A 13,259-nucleotide genomic window follows, 5' to 3' on the forward strand; every position below is an offset into this window, starting at 1 on the left:
AAAAAAAGTATGTTTCTGCCTGTTATTATAATTTTATTAGATGCTATAGTTGAATATTTCCAACGGAAATATAGCCTCTTCATTCTATGGTTAACAGGATGCACAGTAACATTACCTACATGTATTATAGGGGACATAAGTGTCCGTAGGTACTGTCTGAAATGTTCAATTCAACACGACAGCAAAACATTTTACATAATCAGTGATGACAACCTTATACCAAAGTTCATATGGTGTTTATAAATATCCTAATGATTAAAGGTAAGTTTTTATAACATTTTAAGAGTGAAGAATTGGCTGACATTTCCAGTTTCATCCGTGTGCCATTTATGTAAGTCACAAGCAACTGTGGCCATGAATTTTAAAGAGCTCAGGTCAAATTAATGTCTATTTCCTCTCAATGAGATCTCGAAAGAGAAGACTACATACTCGAAATTAGGATTAATTAGAAATTAAATAGGGGCTTTTCATCAGAGAATCACACATCAGTGATAGGACAAGGGGTAATGGTTTTAAACTGAGAGAGGGGAGATTTAGGTTAAATATTAGGAAGAAATTCTTCACTATAAGAGTGGTGAGGGACTGGAATGGGTTGCCCAGGGAGGTTGTTGATGCCCCATCCCTGGAGGTTTGTAAGGCCAGGTTGGACAAGGTTTTGTGCAACCTGGTCTAGTGGTAGGGTTCCCTGGTCATGGCAGGGGAGTTGGAAATTGATGATCTTTAAGGTCCCTTCCAACCTTCATGATTCTATGATTCTATTCTATGATTCTAAATAAACAAAAACCTTTAAAAACATGGATCCGATATAATTTTTCTTCCCCTTTTTTAAAAAATATGCAGCCATTTTGAAAGCTAAAATGCCTTTTTATTGTTGTTTTTTTTTTTGTGATGATAAGCACAAAAAAAGGAAGTTATTTTAATCTTGAAAGATAAATAGGTGATATTGAAATACGATTAAAGAAATCTCAGCAGCTAATGCTTTTATTATTATTTTAGTTTTACATAGTTTAGAAAGAATTTATTGAAATTCTCTGCTAAAGTCTGTTACTGCAATTCTGGAAATGCACTGCACAAAATGTAAGTGTATATATTTATACAGATATATATAAGTATCTCACACAGCATGTTATTTGTCTGAACTTTATACGCTTTTTAGGATACTCAAAAATGTTTTCACTACTCATCTTTCGCCTGATGCCAAACTCACTTAAAGAGCTGTCTAGAATTGTTTGTATTAAATAAAAACACACCATAAAGAAAGAATGGATAAGAAATTTAGAATATGTAAGCTTTAAACCACCTCCAGTTCCATTTCTCAGACTCAAATACAGTCCTAATGGATCACTTCAACTATGGCTTCTACTAATTAATAAGATTAATAATACACCCAGCAGAGCATATATCTCTTGTACTATTGAAAGAATAACAAAGACAGTATCAGTAAATCTGTACTAAAAATTGAGGTGAAAAGTGTGTTTGAAGGTTTTTTGGTTTTAAGAATGCAATTCAAATAAGAAGCTTAATATTAAAATAAAATAATTTTGTTCACATGCTACTTACAGCCTTCATAAATATCTGTTGGTATGTGGACTGCTGCATGTTGGTAAGATGTTTGCCGTCGGAAAACAGGATCTTCTTCAAATACTGGTTTGATCCTCTGGCTGCCAGATTCAGTGTCATTCTTTTCAGGCTTTTTAAAGACAGACATGTAAAGGGTAAAATATTACTAAGTATGCTAAAAAACATTTCCATTCATATTTGCCTCTTTTTATTTAACAGACTCAGAGCTAACATTTTGCATTTTTGTATAAACACACTTATTTACTCCAGATTCAGAAATATTTGTGTATACATTATTTTGTATTATGACTTGCCTAATGCAACTCAGTGAAATGAAGACCTGCAGAAGAAAAGTGAGAGCCTAACACCTTATACACCTAAATTTTGTAAGTGTATGAAAATTTTACACCCATAATGGAATACTTTACCTTTTATTACATGTAATAATTTGTACTGAATCTAAATCTAAAGACCATATACCTCCTTTTTTCCTTCTGCAGATTACATAGCAAACTTTAAATCACAAATCTTAAAATGATACCACTAATATACATTGCATAAATAGATTTTTGAGAAACAGTGGTGCATATTCGGACACAGAAAGAACATTAAACCTTCTTAGAATTCCCGATTAACACAGGTTTTGCTCATCAATTTATTTTAATAACAAGCTTTTATGAAATCTCATGTATTCTCCTGGCTACAGCTGCCTGGGTGGAAGGGTTCCCAAATACACAGGGGTTCACCACTATCTGCCTGCCTGCCCTGGGTTACAATCCTTTTTCACCTGTCGGCACCCTGGTTTCTTGATTCCTTCCAGTTTAAGGATATTTTCAATATATTGTTTGAAAATGTGTCAGGCTTGAAAAATAGAGCTGCCAAAGGAGCACCTGTCTGGTCAGTCAGGCATGTGTGTGCTGAGGCTATTGTTTATACACTGCCACTCTGCCTTTTATCTGCTAGAGTATAGACAATGTACAGACAGTTAAATTTTAACTTACCTACAAAATAATCTAATTAAACTGCATATATTTACTCATCTGCTTCATCACAGGGTTATGGACAAGTGTTATACAAAGTATAGGTTCAAATATTACCTGAACTAAGCAGAAGTCTCAGACAGGTTTCAAGTAGGTGGTTTCCTTTGCAAACACAAAGGGCAGAACTCAGCTAACCAGGGGCTTCCACTGATTTCAACACAACAGTGTTGAGCTCATCACCCCAGGCTGCCTTCACAGTCAATGAAGAGAAACGAGCATTTTTAGAATGCAATTCATCTAATCTTAATTAGACATCTATTTTCCTGTGACATGAATCATGCCTTAGAAGTGCCTCCTTCTTTCCATTGACTATAAAGGTGCCCCAGGGCAAGTCACCTAGATACAGAAGTCAGCAACAGGGATGTGTAGAATTAGGTGAGATGAATCTCACAATACAAGTCTATTGAACTTTTTGCAGAAAAGAAGGTGAGTGCTAATTTTGATTACTGTTATGCAGCACAACAATTATATCTTATGCTTATATCCTATAGTATATCTTAAGAAGTTAAACAAGTTACTTAGTACTTGGCCACATTCTGGTGGATAAGCTAGAAGGGAAATAATAACTTAAAACTCAAAGACAAGGATGATATTTTTTTTTCTTTAAGCAAATCTATTACCAGATGAAGTCAAGGTATATAATGGAATTGAATAATCTAAGTTGACAGAATGTGTAAATTACCTAAAAACATTATTCTCATTGGAACAGTTAGGATCACATGTTGCCTTTTATTTACATGTGAGATATTATTTTCAATATTAGATCTAGTGAACAATATTACCTCTGTTATGGAGGTTGCCAGACGACATCTGAATATCATCCTTTTGTATTTAGATGCTTCTAAGCTAGTAATGTTTCAGCATTGGAATGTGGATTAGAAAAGCAGGAAATACTTGTACAACACAGCCTGTTTTGATCCAGTATGCCACTTGCTTAAATCTACCAGAAAGTAACACTATGCATTGGGTCTGGCTGGGATGTAGTTAACCTTCCCCACAGCAGCCCTCACAGTGCTGTGCTTTGTGTCTGTAGCTAGAAAGGTGTTGATAACACACCAGAGTTTTGGCTACTGCTGAGAAGTGCTCCCACAGCATCAGGGCTGTGTATCCAAACCCCTCCTCCAAAGGCCAGGAGGCTTGGGGTGGGCAAGAGATTGGGAAGTGACATAGTCAGGACAGCTGACCAAAACTGACCCCATATGATGTTGTGCTTAACAATAAAAGCTAAGAGAAGAGAGAAGGGAAAGGAGGCTTTTGTTATTAAGGTATTTGTCTTCTGGAGCAACCGCCCCAGGTAGTGAGGCCTCACTTCCCAGGAAGTGGCTGTACATTGTCTGCTTTTTATTTTCCTTTGCTTCTGTGCATTTATTACAGCACCTTTATCTCACCTCACAAGTTTTTTGTCATCTTATTTTCTGCCCCCCTGTCCTACTGGGGAGGGGGAGTGATAGAGCAGCTTGGTGGGCACTTGGCAGCCAGTCAGTGTCAACTCACCACAAACCATTTATAATTTTCTTTGAAGTATGCAAACTGGAGCCAGGATCAGTAACAGCTTATGTGTTATATGATTTCAAATGACACAGCAACATGATAGCTTCAGGCAGTGTAACTTGGCTCAATTTTTACCTAGGTTTTTGGTGGCTTTTTCTTTCATGTTATCACACAGGATTTTTCCTCCTTCCCAGAACTGGAATGCTATATATGAAGTAAATTCTGGAGTTCTTTTCACAAGTTATCTTTTGGCTTCATGCTGCTCAAAGTAATGAGTTTGTCTAACGCTGCAAATGTAATCTCAACAATCAATCACCCATATGAGAAAATTTCCCTCCTGCCTGAAAGCCATTTGATTTTAAAAAAGCATAACACTCTTACTTCTGAAATTAGTACCAATGACTACAAACTCTTGATGCTTTCACAGAAAAGAACTGGGGACCATCAAGCCACATTATTGCAATGAAAAATTTGAATGAGTGGGTGTCAAATGATGTTTTCCAACTAATTTTTCACAATAAATATTTGGGAGGCAGAGTGAATGATAAAAGAGAAAGAGGGCAAACCCTAAGTCCATCCTAGCAAGTCGTGCACAGAAGTTTTCATACTACAGTGTATTTAGATTTTTTCAATGAAATTCTTGAAGAATGTGAAAATGGTATTATTATGTTTCTTCTGCTTTGTATTTAAATTTAATTTCAAGCAACGGACAGTAGCTTTCAGCCTCTGCCATAGCTCATGTGCTATGGAAGAAGGTTCAAGTATAATATACAAATTTGATTAAACTTTGCTGAAACTGAAAGTGATGAAATAATCTTCCTGAATGCCTTAAATATTAAAATATAAAGTCTATTTCCCACATTCCTAATGGCATACACACATGGAACCACCCACCCCACAAGCTGACTGTGATAAAGAATAGATCTCTTCTTATTCCCACCAATATTCCATAATACCAACACCAAAAACTGAATAAAAAAGCTGTTTTTCTTAATTTGATTCATTCACCTGCTTCAGCTGAACTGTATTTTATATCTACTTCTGTGGTCATGATGGAGGGCACTGGATCTATCAGAACTACATAAAATAACCTAGGAACTTTTGCATCTCAACTGTTGACTTTTCCTAGGAAAATTTTGGGATGTACAGCTCTGACATTGAAACAATCATCTATCTGCTCTCCAAAACCCAGAGAAACCAAAGGACAAAATCCGTAAGTTCTGTAGTTTCCTTCACATGGGATTAATTTTGCTATTAAATCTAAAGGTGTCTGATTTCGTCCTGCAGGCAACAGGCAAGTAGCAGCAGCATTACAGGAAAATGAGTGTTGCACTCACTTGAGTCACTGCCTCCTGATCAGTGTGACTAATGCTGTGCCAAGCCTTACACATCCAATGTGGATCCTTCTATATAAAGTAAAAAACAATTTAGCTTACATTTCCCAAATTTATGAATTTCAACTAACCTACATCTAAATTAGGGGGAAAAAAAAAAAATTAAAAAAATGAAAAGCTCAGTCTTACCAATTATTTCAGCCTGGTACTTCTATCAAAAGCCTGACAGATTGGGGCACTGGTTCGTACAGTTTTAATACCTAGCTAAACTTTGTTTTCAGGAAAGAAGCAAAACACATATTTTGAAGGAAAGTAAGTCAGCATGTGAATATAATTAATATCTAACTCCAACCAATTTCTCTCTTAAGACAGGAGCTGAAATACAATCAATACTGGCACAAGAAAATCCCACAGGAGATAGAAGCTGAAGATTAATTTTCTGTCTATTCAAACCTGGCCTTCACTTATTGAATTACACTGTTACCTACCCCTGACAGTCAGCAAAACAACTCACTCATTTCTCTGCAATGAATCTCCAGACCAATTTCTCTCTCCCTTGTGAGGCAGATAAAATAGATAAAATCCATTTTAAGGTGATTTTTTTAATAACACATTTTTCATATGTCTATTGTTCACTATTAGAATAAAGGGAAATGTATATAGCTGCTAAAAATCAGGTAAAGTGGGTTCTTCTGTAACTGTTATTTGTGATCTCAGCTAAATCACTTTTGGCACAATCTAAAAAAAAAAAATAATGGAGGTTAGTTTCTGGGTTTATTTGTAAGCCAAATACTTAGAAATAATTGGAGCTCTCTCTCAAGGGCTTTGTGAACATAAATTAATGTATGTACATGAGGTAACTGGAAGCTTGATGCCAAGAGTATCGCTGACAGATGTGTCTAGAAAAGCAAACCACCACCAGAACAGAATGAAAGGTCATTTCAAGGAACCCTGACATAGTTTAGCTTCTCATTTCACTGCAGCTAAACACATCCCAACTCCTTTCCACAGCATTCTGTTACTTTTCATCATCATAGATGTAGGAAGATGAGTGGATTTTTTTTTTTACTGAAACAAGAAGTATTTTTTCCACAAATATTAAACTTTTTTTTTTTTTCTTCTTGCAGCTGTTGAAAACTAAATATAAGAAATTGATATGAATCAAAAATTACCATCAATTAAATACACAGAAAACCACAACCAAATTGAAGTAATCTTCAATTGTTTTCCAAAGGCAGACTTTTCAGGAATAAGGCACGCATCAGAACAGATTTAGCATCAGGACAAAATAATAAAATGTAGATTTTTTATTATTTTTTTTTTAAATTCATGAAGCGTTGTCCAGTAAGAAACAATGCTACCTGCCTGCTTTCATACTTACGTGAAGTAAGACAGAATTTGTTGCTGCTATTTTCCATTGCCCTAGTATCTAGGGACTGTGATTTTTCTAAAACCTTGCTCTCCCTGTCAATGTAATTTTAGAGAATGAGTGTGGACATGAAATTATAAATGTTATGGTTTTAGGGACATTAAAATTCTTGCTCTATCATTCTTTCCTGTGTCTCGTAGCAGGTTTCCCTAAGTTTTATATGTTCATCTCTAGGTTTCTGCCCTTTTTATTTATGAATGTCTCTTGACATTTCTCAATGTAAAATTTGAAACAATTGAGTCTTACAGGCTGTGCTTCTTTTAGTCCCCTCCCAGACCTACTCCGTGCAAAGGAATACCATCATAAATAAACAGATGTTATCTTTTACAAAATAAGCACAGAATTTTTTCTATATTCAGTTCTTTACTAAAAGCCAGTTTAGCTGTTTTATGAGGTTTTTTTCTTCTCTGAGGAAAGAAATCCAGTAGAACTACTTATGCAGCCCCTCAACACTGCTTGTGGACCCATTAAAAAATTACAGGTGGAGCTGACAGGGAGAAAAATGAAATGTTGCTTGAAGCACACGGCTCAGCAGCACTCCTGCAGCCACCTGAAGATGGGAACAGGGAAGTTAATTTTGAAGAGGCAGCTAGAAAGCATTTCTAACAGCCAGCACACTTTCATAACACTTTAGATAATGTCATGAGAACATCACCTTCTGATAACTTTTTTTTTATTTCATTTTCAATAGATGTGATTTTCCAGCTGTGGCAAAACTGCTGAGTGCGTTGAGGTGGTTGTGACAGAACTGCAGGCAGTTTATTCCATTTTTGTTTGTGTGTCAGCTGGGGACTGCAGTCTTCATTCAGCTACACTAAAACTTTAAGTAAAGTGACATCCTTTTGTCTACTTTTAGGGAAAACCTCAACTAACAGAGTTACAAATAAAAAATTAGAAAACAATTGCCTCGGAACTTAAATATTCTTATTTTACACATATTCTTATGTTTATACATATGAATATGATATAGACAAGAGAGATGTATATAAACATAAGAATGTATATATATACAGACATATATATATATTTATAGGGTCAGGGTAGCTTCAGTGTTGGAAAACAGCTTTGTATTTTCAACTGTCAGTGTTTCATGCTCAAGGGCCAATACTTTAAAATATATATGAGTTGGTTTTGGTGCTTTTAGTGTTTCCATATGCTTCTAATGTATCAGTTGGTTACTGGGTGTCAGTAAGAAAATTAATGGAGGTCTAGATTGAGTATTTACATTTAAAAAAAAATAAAATATTTTAAACAGTCTTTTTATAATCAGTGTTCTGCTAATGAAATAATTTTAGTATTTATCAAACATAGAGTCAGATTAATTAATAATAATAGGACTTATTTGCCTCTTTATCTACTTTTCTGAATGCAAACTATCTTTTTTTAATACTAATTCCTATACATCTACTTACAAGCTGTCCCTGTTTATTGTATACACAATTATGCTATTTTTTATGAACAGGTTCAAAACCTGCTCTGTGCATTCATCTGACTTCCACGGTTTGCAGCCTGTGAGAAGACATTTTAGATACACAAAAAAAGTATTACACATCCAAAAAGTGTTTTGGTTTTGTTTGTTTCCCAACCTATTAACAAAACTCACTGCATCATGAGCTTCAATTTGTGAATAAATGAGTCCTTGATGTAATTAATTTATCAAATGTGAGGACCCGGAAGTCCCATATTATTTAATAATCCAAAAAGAATTGAAAGTTATATTCTTTTCTCATTATTAGAGATTACAGCTGACCTTCACAGCAAGGCTGAATAAAGTCTGCTGCACTAACATCACTGTGCACAACTTCTATTCTCTTTTACTTTCTTTATAACTACATCAAGTAAAATGAAATATGTGTTTTAAATATCGAAGTGCATAAGACATGTAAAACATGTTTATCTTCTAAAGTGTGACCCTTCCTTCCCATCCTCTAAGCCATCAGGAACTTCTCCCAGTCCTCACAGTGTTTCAAGGGTGATGGCAAGCTGCCTCAACAACATCAGAACACTTGGATTCATCTTATCTGACCCCATGGATTTGTGTATGCCTGACATACTTCAGTGGTCCCTAAACCTGTCTTCCTTGGTTGTGGGAATAGCCTCTTCTCACAGCTTTGCTGCCAAGATAAGGCACTTGGCAGACTGAGGCAAAAAGGCACCAGGTACCTCATCCCTGCTACATCTTTAGCTACAAGGTTCCTTCCCCCTTGAGAAGTTTCCTTAAGTACACTGATAACAAAAGGAAAGCTGAAGAAGCACTTCTTGTTGCTCTTTACATCCCTCAGCAACACAAACCCCAACCAAAAATTGACTTTGTTAATTCTACCCTTTCTATCGTTGGAGGTTCAGGCAACATCGGCATAACACTCCTGGGTCATACAACCTCATCAATAGTTCAAGAGTGTAACTTCATCTCAACCTCTCAACTTGCTTCTCTTCTATATGCAGTGGTGGCCTGGGAAAACTCAGGACTTCAGGACTAGGATGTTCCCCAAGAGAGATTTTCCTGCCTGTCCTTAAGACAGCATGTATCAAACAGAACTACCTATTTCAGCATTGACTTTGATAGTGACTTGACTAGATAAGATGATGTCATTAGCCAACACTAGGTCATACGGTCATATGGTCATACTGGAAAAAAATCACATCTTACTGTCATTTCTTGGTTACGAGCAGTTGACAATAGCCTGCTGAATTATTAAAGAGAAAAAAAAAAAAAAAAAATCTTTAAAATTCACAACTTCCTTCAAATTGCTGTAGTCACATCCCACTGGAGTACTCAAACATATATAATAACATCAAATAAAAAGAGCCATTGTTGACAAAAGTACCAGAGAATACTTGGTCATCTAAAATTTCGACACCAAAACACACTCTGAATAATTCAGGTTTTTATTACATCATCCAATTAAATTTCAAACTAGAAACAGTTCTGCTTTTATTGGAACAAGTTACACTGCCTACCTTTTACCACCCCCACATCTGATTAAAGATCATATCCCTGAGGAGTAAGAACTGTTAAATCATCTTAATGCTTCTTTGGGAATTAGTTGTAATGCCCACTGAATGTTAACATTTAATTAATTTGATTTTTTTTTCATCAGATGCAGTTGTCTGCTAAGCCATCAACTGATCCTGTTTCATAGCACATTCTTATCTTCAGTCATACTGGTTAGGTCCAGATTTTGTACATCATGCAGAAAACTAATTGATAGTTGCTCTATTTATTTATTTATTTATTTATTTATTTTCCTTTTTTAATTTGTGCCATCTTCTGCGTCAATAATAACATTAATAACAGTAAAGCCCTGCTTTGAGAAGGAGATTGTATTGCATGACCTCGAGAAGCCTTGCTAATCTAATTTTTTCCTGTGATTCTCTTAGTTAACATTAATGGGGCTCAGAACACTATAAACCATCACTCACTAATTAATGCTAACATAAATATAATGCAGCTTTTCACTAATTAAATGCCAGCTGAATCTGGACAGATAGAAGTGGTAGGTAACACTAAAATGTGCACTGACCTCTGGGTTTCCTAAGGACCATAGATTCCCCTACAGACTAAATACTGTATAGTAATCCAAGTAAACTGCCATAATGCTACATAAATGTTAGCATGGTGAAAACTAACACTGTAATACATTAGAAGAATAGCATTCAGAGATAAATTTTAGAAGGATATACTGTCCAAGAGAAGCACATCATAGGGAAAAAGAAACAAACAAAAAAAAACTAAACCAAACAGGAAAAAGAAGAAAGAAGAAACAGGTCAACCTTTAGATGCTGAAAGAACCAAAAAAAATCAGCAAAATAAAATACCCATATAAAAGGTCAGCTGCAGCCAAAGTTTTTAGGGTCTGGACGATGTGATTACCCACTAGATTGAAAGTTATTCACAATACACACCATAAAGGAGAGCTGTAAGAGTAACTGCAACCCACCTTTTCACATACCAGCACTAAAACCCCTGAAAGACTTCAAGTCACAAGACAAAAACAGAAGCACAGATGGCCTCCCACAGCCTTGTGGGCAAGAAATGTTTCTGAAGCTAAACAACAGATTGCTTCCTACTCCATACTACTCAAGATGTGATTCAGGTGCTGAACTACAGAGTAAATGACCTCACATAAAATGGGAGGCTTCAGTTATGAAGCTCTGCTGCTTTGCTGTATCCATGGCAAGTACCGGAAACTAGAAATGATGATGAAGAGAACTACAGGAAAGGATCATACTGAATACAGTAAGAAAGCCTTATGCTTCATAGAACACAGACTGATCATCCACTTACAAATACCTGCAAATGAAATGCTTTATATTAGATGTGGTTGTCTTCTTCGGTCTATTGTTTCTTTATGTATTCTCCAAAAAACAACAGGGATGGAGTATATTGAGAATGGGGATAAGGAAAGACCAGAGAAAGTGCCTTTTGCAGATGATATTGGCCAGTTCAGAAATACTCCGACTTGTAGAGGCAAGGGGAAGGACAGAAACAGGTGAGGAACTGCATTTCAGATCACTTAAACTACAGGGAATCCCCTGAAAATCCCAAAACATTGCAATGCATAGACTATTTTGTGTTGAGGATATAACTGGAAACATAAACCACTTTAAAAGTATTTCCAATCCAGCATGGAATTATGTCTCCAAGTAAAGCACCATTTCACATCATTTGAGGAAAGCAAAACTACGTATTAATCTCCCATTCAGCTACTAATAATTGTATGCACTTCCCAGAATAGGGAATCCAAAGTGTCTCCTTTGCCTCAAATAAAAATTGAATAGTAAAGCCAATTTTTAAATTATAACATTTACCTCATCTCAGCCATTCTTATGATGAGGGGCTCATTTGGTCATTTATTTCATCTGAGCTATGAGTAAGCAATAGATAGGGAAAAGATAGAGGACACATCTATAAGGACACTGTATTTATTTATTTTTTTTTAAATTCTTACATCTGAAAACATAACGAGATTTTGGTGATTTACCTATCTTGAGACTTAATAGTAAATCTTACTCAAATCTTTAAAGTGCTACATTCCAGTTTTCTTGATTCAACTTGCAATTTTCAGTCTACTTCTGCCTTAAATCAATCATTTGAAAACATCAGATTCAGTCATTCATTTTGGTTTGTGTAATTTAAAAATCTCAATGTGACCTGCATATTTCTAAGTGATATGTCAAAACAGTCATACAACACTGCTATCTATAATCAGGCAACAAAGTGGTTGCTAAAAATCACTACTTCAAGTGCTATAAACGTTCTATAACATGTTCAGCTTTTTGAGTTGCTTTTATTTACCAATAAACAATTACACTGCATTCTCTGCAATTGTTATTACTCATACATTTGATATTGGGAATATCCTGAAGGAAGAAATTCTCCATTAAACTGATGAATCACTAGCTTTAGGGCTGAATTCTGATCTTTGGTGTAGCATAAACTTAGTCTCCTTGGGGAGACCTCAAGCACTGCTCTTTTGTGGAAATTTGCCCTCAAAGCAGGATTCTCTACATTAAGAACATCCGTATCTTTTTCAGGACTCTGACAACTACAGTTATCACTCTTGTCATTATTATTTCATAACTCTGCTTCACAGGTAGGAGATAGCTGTGGGGCAGCCATATATTTCATTGTCATGTATTTTTCATTGAAGCCTCAAACCTATATTCATTTGAGAGAAGACTTGAATGAATTTGAATAAAAGAATACAAATGTGACACCTAGCTTTTTAACCTGAATATTAAAAAAAAACAAAACAAACACCACACAAAACAACCAACAAACAAGAAGCAAACTCAAACAAACAAACAAACAAAACAACAAGAAACAACAAGCAAAAAAACAAACAAACAAAAAAAAGAGGTGGCAGGAACCCCAGCTCCCTATGGCACTGGATCATTATCATTTCAATAGGAAGCTCAAAGGAGGGCCTTTTCTCCTTATGGGCTGGACTCAAGCTTACCTATAATGACTTGAAATGGAAAGAGCTGATGTGTTTCCCACTGGTGCTCTGTAAAAGGCACAAATTCGCAGTGAACAATGCAAAAAGTCCTGGTACTAAAGCAGCCAGTGCCAATCACGCCCTCAATGTCAGTTCCAATGCTCATTTTCCAAAGACTGGCTTCCAAATCAAACTGTTAGAAATTACAACACTGGATTCCAGACATGAGAGAATAAAGTGTAGAGTGAAAACACTGGAGTCTGCTTTTTCCTAAAATGTCTGAAAGTCAAGGTATGAAATTACTAGAAACAAAAACAAATCCTCTTGTATAGAAAGGGTGAACAACAGATACGAGACCAAAGAACATAAAAATATGGCTTCCCTCCTTATTTCTCCCCATATACTAAAGATGAGACACTTCATGCTATCTTATCACATACTTCTACATCTTCACTTCAGCAGG

General features: G+C 35.7%; 1 protein-coding gene across 1 annotated transcript in view; it reads right to left on the minus strand.

Moving 5' to 3' along the window:
• Positions 1–1,560: 1,560 nt before the first annotated feature.
• LOC104391927 (voltage-dependent calcium channel subunit alpha-2/delta-1-like) overlaps positions 1,561–13,259 on the minus strand; it is a gene marked incomplete at its 3' end in the record, with an annotated part of 226,228 nt that continues 214,529 nt past the window's right edge. Inside the window, exon 6 of the mRNA XM_010001279.1 lies at positions 1,561–1,690. Coding sequence (XP_009999581.1) covers positions 1,561–1,690 — 130 coding nt within the window. The remainder of the gene's footprint in view (positions 1,691–13,259) is intronic.

The sequence above is a fragment of the Chaetura pelagica genome, unplaced genomic scaffold, assembly GCF_000747805.2.
Source record: "Chaetura pelagica isolate M959 unplaced genomic scaffold, ChaPel_1.0 scaffold66, whole genome shotgun sequence".
Taxonomy (NCBI): domain Eukaryota; kingdom Metazoa; phylum Chordata; class Aves; order Apodiformes; family Apodidae; genus Chaetura; species Chaetura pelagica.